Source organism: Sturnira hondurensis, unplaced genomic scaffold (assembly GCF_014824575.4).
Source record: "Sturnira hondurensis isolate 20B ecotype Veracruz unplaced genomic scaffold, ASM1482457v3 Scaffold0010128, whole genome shotgun sequence".
Classification (NCBI taxonomy): Eukaryota; Metazoa; Chordata; class Mammalia; order Chiroptera; family Phyllostomidae; genus Sturnira; species Sturnira hondurensis.
In genome coordinates, this window is record NW_028082759.1 from 4,110,339 (window position 1) to 4,128,687 (window position 18,349).

At 44.2% G+C, this 18,349-nt stretch overlaps 1 protein-coding gene across 7 annotated transcripts in view; it reads left to right on the forward strand.

Moving 5' to 3' along the window:
* Positions 1-6,946: 6,946 nt before the first annotated feature.
* RAPGEF2 (Rap guanine nucleotide exchange factor 2) overlaps positions 6,947-18,349 on the forward strand; it is a 219,966-nt gene continuing 208,563 nt past the window's right edge. For all 7 annotated transcript variants that reach the window (XM_037058302.1, XM_037058305.1, XM_037058307.1 and 4 more), the window contains exon 1: positions 6,947-7,475. In XM_037058302.1, the coding sequence (XP_036914197.1) occupies positions 7,407-7,475 (69 nt within the window). In that variant the 5' untranslated portion in view covers positions 6,947-7,406. The remainder of the gene's footprint in view (positions 7,476-18,349) is intronic.

An 18,349-nucleotide genomic window follows, 5' to 3' on the forward strand; every position in this document is an offset into this window, starting at 1 on the left:
TCAGGGTGGAGCTGTGTGGGTTTATGTTGGTCTTTAACTTGATTTAATCGCTTCTGGATTCTTACAGACAGTATGACGGCAAGGGCTCATACCTTGTAGGTGAGATAAGCAGGAGGCTGAACTGAACAGTTTGAAATGTCTTACCAGCACTTAGCACTGGTCCTATTCATGTTATGTGATAAGTACAATGTTTGTGTGAGACAAATACTGAAGATGGCCAGGGCCGATTGGGATGTGCTTCTCAAGGGCCTGGGCAGTTCTACTTTCCTCTGAGCCGTAAGCTCACGTGTTACCCTTACAGGTCCCTGTATGTACCCCATGCCATGTTCAGGACCTCTCTCTTCTGCCACTTTCTTGTACTTTCCTACTTTTGGGTCTCTCACTGGATATATTTTGCCACTTCATATTTAAGGTTTTCTTCCTCCACTCTTATGAAGGCCATATACTTTTCTCCTCGGAGTCCCCTCCTGTAAATTTTTGTGTTACTACGTAACGGGCCTTCTGACAGTCAAAACTAAAGTGACAATACAGCAGCACAGCCTCGTTTCTAAACTGGCCCTCAAGGTGGGTTTCACACGCCCTTGTTTGCCCTCCACTTCCTGCACCTCACGTAGATTTGTAAGCTCAACGCACAGGCACTCCGTCTTTGTTTGTGTGCATACGGCGCCTAGCACTCGTCTTGGATTTAACACATATTAAATAATCATGACTTCAGAATGATTATTTGTATTGGCATTTAAAAAAAATCATGGCTGGCCAAGAATACAGCCCCTTTTTTTCGCTCCAATGACCTTGTCTGGCTTTGACACGGCTACAGTACACAGCTGTATAATGCACACATGCACTTACCCTTGAAGACCATGTGGAGACCAGAGCTGGCGATAACTGTAGCTGCTCTGCTGCGTTGGAACACATTTACCAACTCTGTACTGCAGACCACTTTGCTTGTGGATGTAATTTCAGTTGTGCGTAATGACCTTCCCCAAACCAGAGAAACCCAGATACACGTCTATACAATGCTCCATTATGACAAAATGATCTCATTGGGTTAACTTTGCCTATTGGAAATTGAAGGGCATTTTTATCTTTAAATGATTACCTTGAGCATTCATGATATCCAGCAAAAGTCTATGCATTAAGTACTCGTTGATTGTGTAGTGACCTTGACATTGTTAAGTTTTAAAGTGAAGTCCTTAATTTTATCTTTTTTCAGGTTTAAAAGAAGCAGTCTGTATACCTTACCTAAACCCTTTTAAATGGGCAGACTGATTTGGGACAACAGTTCCACAGGGCAATTCATAAAAATAAGTGCCAGACACTAGGCAGCAATAGAAGGGACTGACAGTGGTCCAAAGGGTAACAATGGATTTCCTTTTAGAATTGCCAGCATCGGCTCCCCCCCAATAAGGAAGCAGAGATGATAGTCCTCCCCTGCTAGCCCGATATTTCCAATGTGAACAGATCAGTGAAAGAAAGTAGTTATGTCAGCGTGAGGGATGCGATGGCGTAACCAGGCAGAACAGTTTTATTTGTTAGTTTAAATACTTTTAGTTTCTATATTTAATTGTATGTTGAAGGCTAACAATATTGATACATTAGTAAAAAATAAAAGGGTCTTAGAACCAGTGCTAAAACACCTAAGCACTTACATGACATCTGCATTCGTGCCCTTCTTGCTTCCATGGCAGTACCAGGAGAACTGAGTTTGTTACGAGCCACGTAAAATCAAATCTAAAAGGCTGATCTGAATTGTGCTTGTGATGCACTGCGTCTCACGGGCTCCCCGAGCTCTAGCCAATGAACACACTGCACCTCTCCCCGGTGTCTGTAACTGTGCTCTCCAGCAGGGACTCTCGGAATGCTATTTACAGGTGAATACCGTATTTGCTAGCAGAGTGTGCTCACTGAGGATGATGCAGTGTCTAAGCGACAGCTTCCCACTCTCTGAAATTCTTACTGACTTGGCTGCCAGGGTAGAGGTTACTGCAAAGCGATAGGTAAACCTATTTTGCAGGGAGGGGGAGATAGGTGAAGAATGTTTCTAATGGAATTCAACCTCGCGTGAGAAAATGGGAACCAGAGGAAGCTCTTGTCTTGGCAGAGAAGGGCAGCTACCTGGGTCCTATTGCCCTCAACATTGTCCTAAGTGAGGTGAGTAAATTAAGTAGCCTGGCACGAGGAACAAACGCCTAGAAGGCCAGGGAAGGGACCCTGTTTGTCTCATTCACCACTGGAATTCCAAGCATCAAGATCAGTACCTGGCCCACAGCACATCATAAATATTTATTGACTGCTTGAACAGTATACACTCGATGTGATTTTTTAAAACAAAATAATTCTCTCTCTCCCAATAGATGAATAGATAGGTGTAGATACAGTGATTCCTAATCTCATATTATAGTTGGACTCACAGGAATTTTTAAAAATTATGTGAACTCAACTTTAAAGATGACTCTAAACACTTCATTTACATGACACATCTAGGAATGTATTAGATTTTACCGTTGGAAAGATCAAGGCTTTTTCAGTTATAAGTGGAATGGTATGAAGCCAGAACTTAAAATGTATTTTTACAGTTAAAGCCCTATGTTCTATCCTGTATTGACTTTCTAGATACTAGGATGGCTGTAGAGACACAGAACAAAGAAACACCCCCTTTTAAACTTGCCTTTAGGATCCAGCACCATAGATAGCTTGCTTTGCTTAGGTTTGGCTGACACAGCTGACTTCAGACTAATTGGCCAGTTCTGTGTCCGACTGTTGTGCACGTGGAGGCAAGCAAACGGTTGGGGTTCAAAGGTGAGTACAGCAGCAACGCATGCCAACTATCNCTATCCTGTATTGACTTTCTAGATACTAGGATGGCTGTAGAGACACAGAACAAAGAAACACCCCCTTTTAAACTTGCCTTTAGGATCCAGCACCATAGATAGCTTGCTTTGCTTAGGTTTGGCTGACACAGCTGACTTCAGACTAATTGGCCAGTTCTGTGTCCGACTCTGTGGTGCACGTGGAGGCAAGCAAACTGTTGGGGTTCAAAGGTGAGTACAGCAGCAACGCATGCCAACTATCAGGTGTCCCAGATGCTAAATGGCGACTAGCATTATCGACATATGCAGATAGGCAGATTATACATAGTGGGGAAATTAGCTTTAATCGAAGTTAAATGACAGCGTAGAAAGGAGTTAGTCATTTGGTTGGTGGATAAGACATACTATTATGCCTTACCTGAGGTCATCGGTGCAACTTGGTGTCACAGCAGAGCATTCAGAAAAAAAAAAGAGCTGGGTTTGCATCTGGAACTCATAACTTTGCAGCTTTGAAATCTGGGCTTCCAGCCTGCTGCCCACACTTTGAAGGGCGCTGCTCCAGCTTTACCCTTCCACACGGACAATGAGTTCCATACACTCCGAACACCAGGGACCGTGGAACTTTCAATCCTGCCACATTCAGGCCTGATCTTCCAAGGCTAGACCATGGCTGGAGGAATGGCTGAGGGGTAGCGCTTGGGAGGGCAATGATGCAGTTTTAACGTGTAGGCGTCCTTGTGTGTGTAAGCCTTTTTGTGGTGCGGGGTGGAGCTGAGATGGAGAGTATGGGGTACGAGCTTCAGACCAGAAGCCAGTGCTCCCTACAGTACCGTGCTCTAGCTAGTCCATAGCTTTAAGTATTGATGATAGGGTATGTGGCTTTCCACTTGTTAGCTTGGCCCAGGCCCTGCCAAAGTCAAAGGCAGGCCTGGAACTAGGGCAAGGCAGGTAGTCTATTTTAGTCTCAGTTTCCTCATCTGTAAACAGGTTAATAACTGTTCCACTAACCTCAGAGGAGTAGGATGATGAGAATGCTCTTTGAAATACCTATCATTTGTTGAGTCCACACAATTGTTCAAGCACTATGCAGGGCACTGGACATATGTTATCATAGATGCTTATAAATCTTCAGGGCATATAGCTTTTATTCATTTTTTTATAGAATAGAAAACAGGCTCAGAGAGGGTAAATTTCTCTCCCTGCCGTACCTTCCCCACTCCACACCCGGGGCAGACAAGTGAGATAACATATGTAACAATTGTATAAACATACAATGTAACACTATACTTTTAATTAATTGGCATTGTATCTTTGGAAGACTTGTTGACTTTAGCAGTACACATTGTAATGGAGGGAGATAAACAGTACATAAAACAGCTAAAATTATAATACATTAGATGGTAGTAAGGAAAGGACGGGAACTAAAGTATGTGAAGTTGTAGGGCAAATGACATTTGAATAAAGATACGAAGGAGGCCAGGGCACAACATTCTAGGTTTTGTCTTGTGTTTTAGTGGGCGGAGTTGTGGGAAGATAATTCATCTGGAAGAGGGAACAGCAAATGGAAAGGCCACGAGACTGGAGCTTGCTCATTATGTGCCAGAGACAGCACGGAGGCCACTGGGGCTGGGAAAATAAGTAAGTGACAGAGTAGTAGGAGATGAGATCAGAGAGAAAGGGGGACCTGGGGACCGGGTGCATAGGTATTTAGGCCACGGTAAGGACTCTGGATTTTAGCTTAAATAAGGTGAAGAGCTAATGGACTTTTTATTATTTTTATTTTTTAGCAGAGGAGCGACTTGAGCTGTACTGAAAAGACTCAAAGTATACTGCCCGAGGCAAGGCCGGAAACACGGAGACCGGGAAGGCGGTTATTGCAAAGTATAGGTAAAGGAAAGATGATGCTCCTTTAGAGGGCACATGCCAGACATGGTACTGTGAAGGTTGAGCCGACAGGCTTATGGACCCTTTTTGACGCGTAAGAGAAAGAAAGGAGTCGAGGAAGACTCCACGGGTTTTCTGCTGGGCAACTGGAAAGGGGTAGATGGCATTAACTGGAATGGGGAAGGCTGTGGGCGGGGCGTGTTTGGGGCAGGTGATCTGGAGCCTGGTTTGCACAAGTTAATTGTAAGATGTCTATTAGACACCAGATGGAGATGTCAGATATGTTTTTTCACTTCATTGGATTTGATTTTCTTCTCTCTTTACATCTCTGTAATGGCACTTACTCATGTTCTTTGCTTTCAAGGTGGTGGTCTGTGTCACCGAGAATTTGATTCTGGGGCTCAACTGAGGGGTGAAAGAGAAATACGTGGAAGCACTTTCAGCACGAGAGAACACAAAAGGGTCCAGAGATGAAGTTTATAACTTGGATGCAGTTTCACAGGGTTACACAGTCCCTTCTCTAATTAGGAGCCACACTCTCTGTTCAATGCCACACAGGTCAACTAAGGACCTCAAAATGTTTGCTCACAATCTATTCCAGGTGTTTAAAATAAACTAGATGTTTGGAAATCTGAAAAAGTTCAATATACTAGGTCATAAAAGTAACAATCCTCCTCTAAGTATAGCCTCCGCAGAGACATCAAAACATGAACTTGTTGGGAAAGGGGGAGGAGGGAGGCGGATAAAAATAAAACCCTAGGACCAGAACAGCCGAGCTGTTCCTAGTGCTTGGCTGACCTTACATACCTTGACCTGGCTCAAAAAGGGAGAGGGAGGGGGAAGTGAAGCAGCAGGAGTGGTAACGCGTTCAAGGGCTATGATTTAGTGTCCTCTGCACCAAGTGAGTCTGGCTCGGAACTAAGGGACCTGGATAAGGACGTTTGCCCTGCCTAAGGCAAAGGCGGATCTGTCAGTGTCTCAGATTACATCACAAACTGTCGGGGTCTCGCTAACCCCTTTAAATCTGGCGTGTTTGCGTGTCTGGGGCTAGTACTGGGTCTAGTGTTGATACTGGCACGTTTCCATCCCTTTAATTTTGTGGTCAAATAAGTGTCTGATGGTGCCAGAACGAGCACAATAGGCAGGACAGAAACGCTTTCCCTGCAGCAAGTTACAATCGGCAAAATAAATCCTAGAGGATTTACCACCTCTGAAACAGCTCGAAGCCAACCCCTGGGTCCAAAATGATTGTCCAGTGCGGGGCCAGGATCCCGAGACCCGCGCCACCTCCTCGGAGCCAGGTGGTGCCGCACTCTGACCAGCTCGTCCGAGGGCGCTGCGACCCCCACGCAACCCGAGCTTTCGGCTCACCTGGTCCCAACCAAAGGTGAGGCTCCTGCGAGAGGGAGCGGCCGGCGGGCGGGCGGGCTGGAGCCTGATCCGTGAGGGGGCGGGACCGGCACGCCGGGCCGCCCCGCCCCGCGATGATGCGGCGCCCGCCGACTCGCCCCGGCGCTGTCATTCACTCCTCACCATGGTTGCAGCACAAAGCAACAAGCCCGGGAGGCCGTTTCCTCCCTAAGGAGCGGCTCCTGCAGCCGGAGAAGGCGCTGGAGGAGGAAGAGGCGGAGGAAGAGGAGGGGAGTCGCGGCTTCCCAAACACTCTCCGAGGGGTCTGTGCGCCGCGGACCTCGGACCTCGGCCCTGGGACGCCCGCCGCCGGGAGTCCGGATCTGGGCAGCCCGTGGTCCCTTCCCCTCCCCCGCCCCGCACAGACCTGGAACAAAGTTGCCTAGAGCGACTGGGCCGGAGGGCTGCAGCCCGGGTCGGCTGCTCTGGCCCCGGCGGCGCCGGCGCCCGGAAAGCCCTGCTCCAGGCGCGCTGATGGGGGGAGGCGGCCCCGGCGGAGCCCGAGGCGGCCGGAGCCACAGAGGCGGCGGCGGCGGCGGCCGGGCGGCCCGAGGGGATGCAGCAGCAGTCGGGAGGGACGGCCGAGCCCAGTAGACGATCGGGAGCGGCGGGGACAGCGGCCGAGTGGATCGGGCTTCGCAGCGCCCGGACCTGAGCCAGTCTTCCCCACGGCGGCTGCAGCGCCCCGGTGCCCCAGGATTGGGGACGCGGCGATCCCAGTGTTTTCCGGAGACCCCTCGAGCGGCGACGCGAGCCCCTGAAAGGAGGGGGCGACCCTCCGCGCGGGAGGGGAGAGGAGGCCCGGCCTGCCCGCAGCCCTCCCCCTCCTCACGGTTGCTCCTACCTCCCTAAAAATAACTCAGGCCCGCCGGGGCCAGGAGGAGCTGCCACTGTCCCCCGAGTGAAGCCGGGGGAGGCGTGTCAAGCCAGGGCCCGGAGGCAGCTCGGCGCGCCAGGAAGCCGTGCCCGGCCCCGCGGCGAGGAAGAAGAGGAGGAAGAGGAGGAAGGGGAGTCCCCAGCTGCGGATCGCGGCGCAGGGACCCTCCTGGCCGCGGGTCTCCGGAGCTGCGCGCCTCCAGCGTCCCTAGCGCGGCCTCTCTCTCCCGCCAGGGCTTCGGCGCGCCTGTCCCGCACTCCGGGCCACCGGGCCCCGCCGCCGCCGCCGCCGCCGCCGCGGCAGCGGGCTTACTAGCCTCGGGCGGACGGGCGGGCGGAGCGCACAGGGCGGAGGCGGCAGCCGCGCTGGGCCGGGAAGAGGCCGGCGAGGGTGCGGAGCGGCCCCGGCCGGGCGCGCGGGGGGAGATGGCGTCCTACGTGGATAACAGCTTCCGCCAGGCGGTGATGAAGAACCCCGCGGAGAGGACCTCCCAGGTGAGACCCGTCGGGACTTGGTCCCATTTGTGCCTCTCAGGCTGCGCCCTCTGCGATCCCCCCACAGCTTACGGACACAGCTCACCCCCGCGCACCCCACTTCTGCCAGTGGGATCCCCAACTTCCAATCGCATCCCATCTCCTAGTCTTCTACCCATGTTATCTGGGTTTATTTCTCCGTTTCCTGGATATTCTCCTTTTCGCTGCCCTCCCCATTCCTGACCTGCCCCGTGCGTCTGCCCAGCGGAGGGAATTCTGTAATTGGCTTCCTCTCTCCCCAGCCGCACACCCAGCCTCTAAATCTCGCGGGTGGGTGGGTGTCACCTTCTCTTGGCACCTTGGAGGACGCAGTACCCCCCCCACCCCTTCCCAAGCATGTGGGCCCTGTACGTTTAGAGTTCGCTGGTGTTAAAAGGTATTGCGGGAAACTTGTGTGGGTCTGTAGAAGGCAAATCCATGTTGGGCTTCTAAGTAAACATTGAGATGTTTGTATATTTATTTTGCTCTCTTGAAGGTAGGATGCAGCTTTCCAAGGAAAGGAGAAACAAGTTGAATAGCTGGGTTAGTGCTTTTAGTTTAAATTGCAAATGTGAGTGCAGAGCAGGCATATTCAAATACACCCCCGGAAAGGCACCCGCGGATTCCTTTGGTGTTGCACAACCGTGTCAAAACTAGATAAGTTTGTTAACCTTTATACATTGGTTTACCTTCAGGCTTGTTTTTCTCCTCCTTTGACTGGAGGAATTGCTGCTGATGTTGGATTTGCTCGTTTCAAGTTGGACTAGAGAGGGGGAAATTTTATAAAAATGTGGTGGTTGGATTTTTTTTTTTTTTTTTGCCTGTAGTTGCTGGCTGGATAATGACGCATATTCCTAAGCATTGGGATGGTGACTACAGGATCTCTCTCTGCCAACCCTCTTAAGACAAATAAGCCTTTCTGATCCTTGGGACCATCAGACGTTTAGGATCTAATGCTTGAAAGAGTTGCTACGCTTGTTAAGTGTTGGATGCCATCTGTTCAAATCCAAATGTTCTTCTGTGACGTTGATTATTATTATTTAATGTGGGGAGAACTGAATAAAATAGATTCTTCCACTGGCTGCCTTTGGACAAAGCCCAAGAATGGCACCTGGTACCGTTTTGATTTTTCATTTTTTTTTTGATGGAGCCGTCACATCTGGGGGATCATAGATTGCATGTATGTACCAAATGTGTGGAAGGTGGGTGATAATTTTGCAAGAAAAGTCATGTCAGAGTATCTCCAGAAAGTTTCTAGTCTAAAGGATTATTTTATTCAAAACGAGGAATGTCCTGCCTTGATCATGTACTTGGGCATCTTTGCACGGCCTGTCATGTACCTTTCTTCTCCATTATTTGTTTGTAAAGTTGTCTGGCCCTGGCTGGTGTAGCTCAGTCGATTGAACATGGGCTGCAAACCAAAGGATACCCAGTGGGGGCCACGTGAGAGGCAACCATACATCGATGTTTCTCTTTCTCTCCCTCTCTTTCTCCCTCCCTTCTCTCTCTAAATATAAGTAACTAAAAAAATCTGTTTTAAAAAATAAAGTTGTTGGGTCATCCTTCTGTATCTGAAAATGCTCATTCCCAGTCAGTGTGATGCAAAAGTGAATTTCAATGAAATGGTTCAATTTTTGAAGTGCGAAGTGAAATCACACATTGCTGAGAATAGTAGAACCTAGCAAGACCGGTCAGAAAATGATGTCAGAGGCCTTTCGTGGAAATTCGAGACGGGGAAGTTGTGGTGCCATTGGTAGATTAATTGGAATAGCGATGGTTGGAACTCTGTGCTACGGGTGGGGGGTTGTTTCCCCCAACTAGCCTGTAAGAGACAGAACCTTCCCTGTGACAGCACGTGGACTGTGCCAAGTAAATGAACTGTTAAACTTGCCTGTTTCTGTGCCAGTCGTGGGGAAAAAAAAACGGAGCTAGCCTAGAACTTGGCCTGAGTCAGAAGTGGGCCAGTGACTAACTCACATTCCTTGATGGGAGTTTCATTGACAGTCTGAAAGCAGCAACTTCCCCCACCAAAACCTCCATAGGAAAAGTAAACAGATAGAAAGCTACTAAATATTTTGTACATTCTTAAGTATCATCCCGATTAACCTTGATGTTCATTTGGTTATTACTAATCACATTTATTTATTATTGTCTTAAAGAGAAAATAGGTTTGAATGTGAATGTTTTCCATCTTCACCTGGCTTGTCAAAAACCGATCTTCTGAAAGTTTGAAATGGACTCAAGAAAAAGTAAAAAGAGGTGTTTCGGTAGAAGGTGCTCTTTATATGGAGTGCTTTGTTAATGCCATGGCTGGAAGTTTTTCTGTACCGTTTTTTTTTTCTTGAATGCTCAAGAGTTAGAATTTTGTAATGTAAAAAAGCAAACATTAAATAAGCTTGCTGTCATGAACAAAAGGATATGAAAGAGGAAAGTTTGGTGTCATGCTTCCTTCTGTTTCTCAGATAGTCTCCGTAAAGGAGTTTGTATGATTCTTACTACAAGCAAGAGGAAGGTGCTTTAAAAGAAGAAAATGCAGGCATTTTTTTTGTGTGTGTGGTTAAATTCAGTTTCTTTTTTTCAAGAAAAGGAAAGCTGCCCAGTTTTTCTCCCAAACTCTGGGAAGACATAGTTGTGTATTTAGGTCAATTACCATTGCAGTGTTGCTAGTGTAACCTAAGCAGTTTCAGCTAGAAGAGAACCTCCGTGTGGGGAGAGCCCCCGGGCGAAGGCAGGAAGGCTGAACATGGGGGGGCCTTCCAGGCCCACCTGGAAAATGGGAACCTGTTTTACTTAGGTATTTAGGCCATTAGAGAGGAGGAATGGTAAGGAGAAATAAAAAAGTCGTCACCAGACCTTTTAGCCAGATCATGAATATTCAGATTTTGGGGGCTGTCAGTATTTCACCTGATATTCTGAGAGGAGGAAAAAAATCGTCTTTAATCCAGTGCTTGTTCCATGTTGTGTGTCTGGAGACCTGGAGACCTGGTGATGTTCTAGTCAATGGGGCGCTGTGTTCTGAGTAACAAGCCCTCTTGAAAATAATGAACACTAAACGTTCTGTTGACATTTCTCAGGCACCTCTGTTGAGGAACAGGGCTCTTAAGTAATGGCTTTATTAAGCTATTTAGGTTTATGTCTTTAATCACTTACATAGGAAACTTGATCACCAAAGCAATTTAGTGAAGTAAAAGACGTAAATAAATTACAAACAGCTTTATTCCCCAAGGCTTTAAACAATAAAATGATTTTTCTAGACCATTTTATTAAGTTGTTGAGTTTAGACCCCTTGAAATTGCTTCTGTAAAGCATTTAAGTACATAGTGTTTTTAGTTGTTCAGGTGAAACATCTATCGCAGAATTGTTTCCTCTACTTTAAAGACCGAATTTATTGTGTTTTTAGCTAATTGTAAAAGTTATTTTAAAACTCTAAGTGTAAAAGGACCCTACCTTGTCCCCTTCTAGTTAATAATGTTACTTTGTTTTTCCTTATTGCAAAACAGTTTTCTTTTGGCTATTGTACCTTTTGATTGAGTTGCTAACTCATGAATTTGTGAGCTGAGAACAGTACAAGACTTAATTCTTTGCAAAGTCACTTAGTAGAATACATGTTGAGTCATTATGAGAGGGCTGAGAAACACCTTTACCCCAGAGAACTTTAAATTATGAGAGTCTACACAAAGGAGTTTCTATGGTAAATATTTAAGTTTTTAAGAAAAAAATTTCATTTATTTTTTAGAGAGGAGAAGAGAAGGAGAAAAAGAGAGGCAGAGAAATATCAATGTGTGGTCGGTTGTCTCTCACACACCCCTTACTGGGGACCTGGCCTGAAACCCGGGCATCTGCCCTGACTGGGAATCGAACCAGCAACCCTTTGGTTTGCAGGCCAGCGTTTAGTCAGTCTACTGAGCTATACCAGCCTGGGTGGTAGATATTTAACTTTTCAATCTAAGTGGACGAATTGTGTCTATTATAGTTAAATTTTCCACTTGTGTTTCTTTTTATCATTGTTTATGAGCATTATCATATTTTTATTTGACAACTTATACATTGGTTATATTTTAGCTTAGTCTCAGGTTCTAGTAATAAGTATTTGCTTCTTAAGTAGTTTTTGTGCAATGTTTGAAAAGCACTTTTGACCTGTGTGCAATTTTTGAAAAGCACATTTCATAAAGTAAAGCCTGTTTAGTCACCAGTATTTAGATTCCAGAACAATGATATTTGAATTTGTAGGTTAAAAAAAACACACATTTGTAACTGCAATACTAATTTCAAACTGTATTAGCATGTCACTTTGAACAAGTAAGGGCTTAAAATTATGGTAAAATAATTATTGACTCTTTCTACAATACTAGTCGCTTTCAAATAACCTTTTAAACATTTAGTAATTAACAGTTCCATAATTAGCTTTGCATATCTTGGCTGAGGTTCAAAATGAATCTCTCCAACTGCAGTGCTGTATGTAGAGATTGGGTTAACACAGTCCTTCCCAGACCTTGGGCTTCTACAGAACAATTAAAAAATAAAATTAAAAAAGGAACAGAGCTAGCTGGTTGCTGACTTGTTGCCATTTTTCCCTCTCCAGAAAGGTCATTAAAAAAACAAGCAAACAGCTATAACCTTTGATGGCTATCACTTCATTAACAGTCTTGCCATTTAATAAGAAAGATAGGGCCCTGGCTGGTGTGGCTCAGTAGATTGAGGGCCAGTCTGGGAACCAAAGGGTCCCCGGTTTGATTCCCAGTCAGGGCACATGCGTGGGTTGTGGGCCAGGTCCCCAGTGTGAGTGTGTGAGAGGCAACCACACATTGATGTTTCTCTCCCTCTCTTTCTCCCTCCCTTCCCCTCTGTCTAAAAATATATAAGTAAAATCTTAAAAAAAAGAAATATAGGATCCACTATCAATCATGTCAAAGCTCAGTTTCTATAATCAGGTTTTTTTTTTTTGCTTCATAAGAAAATGCACTGAGTTTTGTTTTTTTTGTTTTTGTTTTTTAATCTACTCTTGGCCTGAAGAAAATTTTATCTGGTTGGATTTTCAGACCATGATTGAAATAAAGCCTGCCTTTGGCGATATTTGAAGTTCAATTCCTGTAAAGTAGTATGACAAAGTAATAGTGGCGTATGCCTCAAATATAAATTAGCTCTGAAATAAAGACCTTTAAAAAAAGACAATACTTCTTGAGTCGTTTGAAGACTTACTTTTCAAGGAATTGTAATTACCTGAAGTGACTTCAGTGTAGACTGAAGAGATATGGAGTGTGGACACTGGTGATAGTTCATTGATACCTGTATTTTATTTCCTCTTCCCACCCCATTTTTGGTAGCAGTTTTCTCACCTGTAAAATGGGGATAACGGCTTCCTGAGGTTGTTTGGCCTATTGAGTGAAATAAAGTGAATTTACTGTTTACTAGTTATGCAGCATCTAGTGATAATTCCTATTGCAGCACATTTTAATGAAATATCTATTATTTTCCAAGCCTTGGGAATTCAAAGATGAAATAAGACATGTCCTTCAAGTCATTCACCAACGTGCTGTATCCTGTAAGTAGGATGTGGTTCATTAGTTCTGTAACAGCTGTTCTCTGCCAGCACTGAAGGGGCTGTGGTCTTCCTGCACGAGAACCACACGACTGAGTTTGGGTGAGTAGGAATTCACCTGCCAGTGGACGAGGAGACATGAAGGATATTCCAGACGGACACACCGTCATATGAGTAGCACATGCACATTTAAGAGAATACAGCAAAGGGAGTGAGTAAGGGCTGGGGACTGACTCCACCGGAGTGTGGAAGCTTGTGGTTTGGAGGAGAGTGAGAAGTACCCAAGAGTTCCGTTAGAGGCTGATGCCTGGTCTTCAGTCTTGTGATGGTTGGGAGCCTGAGTTACACAGCGGAGGTGGACTGGAAACATGCGGGAGTGGACTCCTGGACTGGCTGGCTGAAGGAGTGCGTGTTTATTATGTCAGCTACTCATTGCACCAAACTGTGGTCCCATTAGGCCAGTGTGTGAGGATCACCCTGGATAACAGTGATAGGCATTTCCTAGGTCACTGGGAAAAAACACAGGTTGTTGAATATAATTCTCTTGATTTTTTTTTTAATCACAGTGTTTCTTCCTTAAACTTTGGTGTTTTCTAAATCTACATTCTGGAATCTAATGTGGAATATCTGATTTATCATATCATTATGCTAACTACATTAGTATTTCGTAACCTGAAATGATAATGTGATTTTGAAGCATTCTGGGTTTTTTTTTTTTGGATGAGTTGAGGAATGCCTGAATTTCACCAGGCTAAAGTGAATTTATTTAATATAAAAATCATAATTGACTTGTGATGTAATAATTGTAGTGAGTCTTTGAGAACAGTTCCGTATTTTCTCCTACACTATTTAAAAAATTTTGGATAGATTAATTAATGTTAAATTTGGAAGGAGAAGCGATTTGTAGTATGTATAGTTGTGGCTTTCTCAGAGCTTTTGAATATTTATAGTGAGTAAAAATCTATTCAGTGGTTATAATGTCAGCCTTTGGGGGGAGAAAAATAAGCTGATTGCCACATTTTGGGGGTTTAGGATTTTTATCGTTTCAGGAGGAAAAAAACCACCTTTGTTTTCACATGCTAATTAGCCACTATTTACTGACCTGTATGAGGTCTGTGTTTCTTGCTGTATTTAGGCATTTCCTTTTCTTCTTCAGTCTGTGAAGGGATTTCTCTTGGGTGGCTGTGGTGGGTGGGGTTAGTTTTTGTCGAGCAGAAAGTGTAGTCGTTGCATTTTAAGTTGTCTTGGTTCTGTCATTTCTGTGCTTTCACATTCACTGATCGTAAAGAGTATTTTGGAGGAGATGGTGCCAGTGATTTGAAGGGGGTCGTTGCTTTCTCTTTGGAACTAAAACTCTTTCTCCTTCTGCTATAATTTCTCATTGCTTGTTTGTGCAAGTTGAAAATCACAGATTGTGGAGGTTCAGAATGTTTTAAATATTTGATATGAACTCAGTTAATTGAACTCAATCAAATTGTAAAAGTTTACATTTTTTTAAAAGATTTTATTTATTTATTTATTTTTAGAGGGGAAGGAGAGAGGGAGAGAAACATCAATGTATGGTTGCCTTTTGTGCGTCCCCTGCTGGTTGTTAGCCTGCAAGGAACTGGCCTTCAACCCAGGCATGTGCCCTGACTGGGAATCGAACTTCGATCATCTGGTTCGCAGGCCCGCGCTCAATCCACTGAGCCATGCCAGCCAGGGCAAAAGTTTACATTTTGATCCTTAACTCTTGGGAATTTAGTTGACCAGCCGACACTCACCATGATATCTGGCCCTTGGCACCTTTTTGCTCTGTTTTCCAGCTGGTGGTACTTGTTCCTATCTAACACGAAAGCTAATAAGGACCCTGAGGAAGAATTAGCCTTTAGAGGGTTTTGCTGATGAGGCCTGATAGTAACTGTCATAGAAGCTAAACTAGCAACCAGTGGGTCTAGGGGCTGGGTCGCTTTCTTGTTTATTTGATTTCTCCTGAATGTTCACTCATTACCCATTTTTTAAAAGTGATTTTTTTAAAGAGATAATTGTGGATTCACATGCGCCGTTAAGAAAGAATGCAGAGAGATCTCGGCACTCTTTACCCAGATTTTCCTGTTCCTAGTATCTTGCAAAACTATAGTACAAGGTCACAGCCAGGATATTGACATCCATCGTCAAGATGCAGGACAGTTCCGGCAGCAGAAAAATGTCCCTTGTTGCCGTTTTACAGCCACGGTTACTCCCCACCCTAGCTCTGGCAAAGGTTAATGTGTTTTTCACTACTATAATCTTGTCATTTCAAGAATGTTACGTAATTGGAATCATTTAAGATTTGACCTTTAAGGATTGGCTTTTTTTTCGCCCCCCACTCTGCATAAGTAAGGCTCATGACGTTTGGCTAAAATGAAATTCTTCTGTTGTCACTGAGTGGTTTGGGTTTATGTTCCTGAAATGCTGATGGTACACAGGGATTGCAGGGTGGGGGTGAGTGTCGAAGTGCGATGGATTAAAATAGTGACAGCAGTGAGTTCGTTGTACATTAGTGTGTATAAAATGAAGACCGAAGATCATGAAGTCTTGGCTGAGCAAGAGGTGTAATAGTACAATACACGTAGGATATTTCAGTATGTATTGTTCCGTTCTGTCTGTATCTATCTATCTATCTATCTATCTATCTATCTTTAGTCATAACGGAAGTGGTAAGTTTAGTCCTAGCCATCAGTGATTCCTCATTCAGAGAAATTACTTGACTTTCCCCAACTGAAGTGGCATTTTTTGGTAATTCAGAAGGAAGTCTAATTAACGTAGGTACAGAGGCATCCCAATGGCCAAATAGGGGCCCATTTGAACAACGAGGTAAATAATGGATTTATAACCCCTAGGGGAAACATATTCCATGCGCTTACACGAATATAAATAAATAATTGAGAGAGAGGTGACAGCTCTTTGTTATAATAGAATCCCAATAAAAAATGCAGAATGATGGGAACAGAAAATCAGCAGCAGGCAAACATCGAGTAGGAATTGTTGCAAGCACAAGTCATCAGTGGGTGCCAAAATTGTAGGTGAAAGTATGATGAAAAATATATCAGATATCAAAATATTTGCACAGTCTCAAAGTATCTTCTCCACAAGGTTAATTAATTGTAAACGGAAGTCAGTACTTTTATAGTGATGAAAACTGGCAGGCCCCAAATTCAGCAGGTGGTCAAGGCAACACCACTAACAATAAGACATATCAACACGGTGATTCACTGAGGAGGGCACATCTGCGGTCGGATTGTTACCGAACAACTTCTATCTCTGTGTCAGGAAACAGTAGACAAACTCCAGTTTAAGCACATTATACAAAGTAACAGTCTAGTACCCACAAGTGCCCAGGGTATGAAAGGCTAAAATACTGAAGAACTGTCGCAGGTAGGAGGAGACTAAGGGAATGCTGTGACGAAATGAGATGTGTGATGCTGGGCTGGATCCAAGACCAGGAAAAAAATGATTAGAACAACTGGTGAAATTTGACATACGCGCGCGCGCGCGCACACACACACACACACGCTAATAAAAGGACAAGAAAAGTTAAGGCGATAACTTTTAACATTTATTCATCTTTATTTCCACCTGAATTTTGTAGATATTCACAATGTACATTGTATTTTACCAGTTTCAAATGTCTCATGATCCTCAATTCAAGTGAATTAGAAAATTTGATATAAGTGCTCAGTGGATTGAGTGCGGGCCTGCGAACTAGAGGATCGTGGTTGGATTCCCAGTCAGGGCACATGCCTGGGTTGCAGGCCAGTTCCCAGCAGGGGACACTCGAGAGGCAACTATACATTGATATTTCTCTCCCTTTCTCCTCCTCTTCCCCTATGAAGATAAATAAATAAAATCTTAAAAAAAAAAGAAAAAGAAAATTTGGTATAAGAAAAAGTGTAGAAAGTAAAACATCTCATATACATTAAGCAAAATGGAAAAGAAATTGTGGTAGTAGCCTAACAAAGTCCATCTAGGTGAGATGAAGGTTGTAGCCCCCTCCCCTTCCCTTTCCTGGGAATTTAAAAATTACTTAAATTGTAACTTTTAGTAGGAGAATGGAAGGGGGGCGGCAAGTGAATGGCAAAGGTGTGTTTACAAAGTCTAGTCAAAGGCCCTATTAGAGCTAGAGGTGGTAATACTATGCTAGTGTGTTGAGTGCTTTCATTTCGATTTTTTAGGACTCTTCCTGTTAGGATTCGAAAAGGAAGGAAAAGCAGTTTCTTTTAAAATTAGCTCAAGATAGAAATAACTCCACAAATCTCCCCCCACCCCATATATATGCTTTTGCATTTCAATTATAGAGCCAGTCCTGGAGCACCTCCCCTTTCCTCTCCCTTCCCCCCATGAGCCACCTATCTTTTCTTGTGGTAAGCACTGGAGAATGCATGCTGTTTTTGTATACTATGTGCTGTCTTGATGTGACTGAAATTGGTGCTGGGAGATTGGATTACAATATACGGGACCTAGTATTTGAGATAACTGCAAATACACTAGAAGCTGGAAGGTATTCACTATTTTCTTTCTTTTTTTTTTTATGAAAATTCACTATTTTTGATTATAAAGATCTAAACCATTTATTCTCTGTATTTTAAGAGAATTTACTTTTCTGGTGGAAGTTGTCAACAATAAATTGCATTTAAATAACACTTGGCCAGGCTTTGAAGTAACTAAAATGTTATAAAGTAAAACAATATGAGAATGGTTAGGTGTAGGCTAAACCTATTTAACCCCCATCCATTTCTTTATGTGAGTAACTACTTGATTTCTTGAAGGCAGTAAGTTTCTGATTTCTTCCTGTGCATAATGCTTACATTATGTAGTCCTGCAAAGTCCGTTTTCTTTTAAGCACACTCATGTTTATTAGAAAAACCTTGGTCAAGTTGTTAGAAATATTTGGCTGAGTTACATTTTTAGTTGTTAGAAACTGCTTAATCAGACATACATTTCCAAACATCTAGAGATGAGTTTTAAGAACTGATGAATTCAGAAAATTGAAATGATGTGGTTTAAAACGTGAAGAGCTGACATAAGGAAGAATTCGACTGCATTCCGGTTTTGTTTCCCATCCGCATGTCTGATCCCCTACTTTTGTAGAGCTGGAAGAAATTGAGGAGCAGGCTTTATGGGCACGTGTTATCTACCTGCCTGCTCTGCTCCTTGGATTTGAGATGCCGCAAACTTCTTTTAGTCACAGGCCTTGTAGGCAGAGGCCCAGAAGTTCTTTCCTCCCGAGTGAGAACCTCCAAACCGGATCATCATCTGAGCCTGCAGTGGAAATGGGGGGGAATTCCTTTCCTGGCTC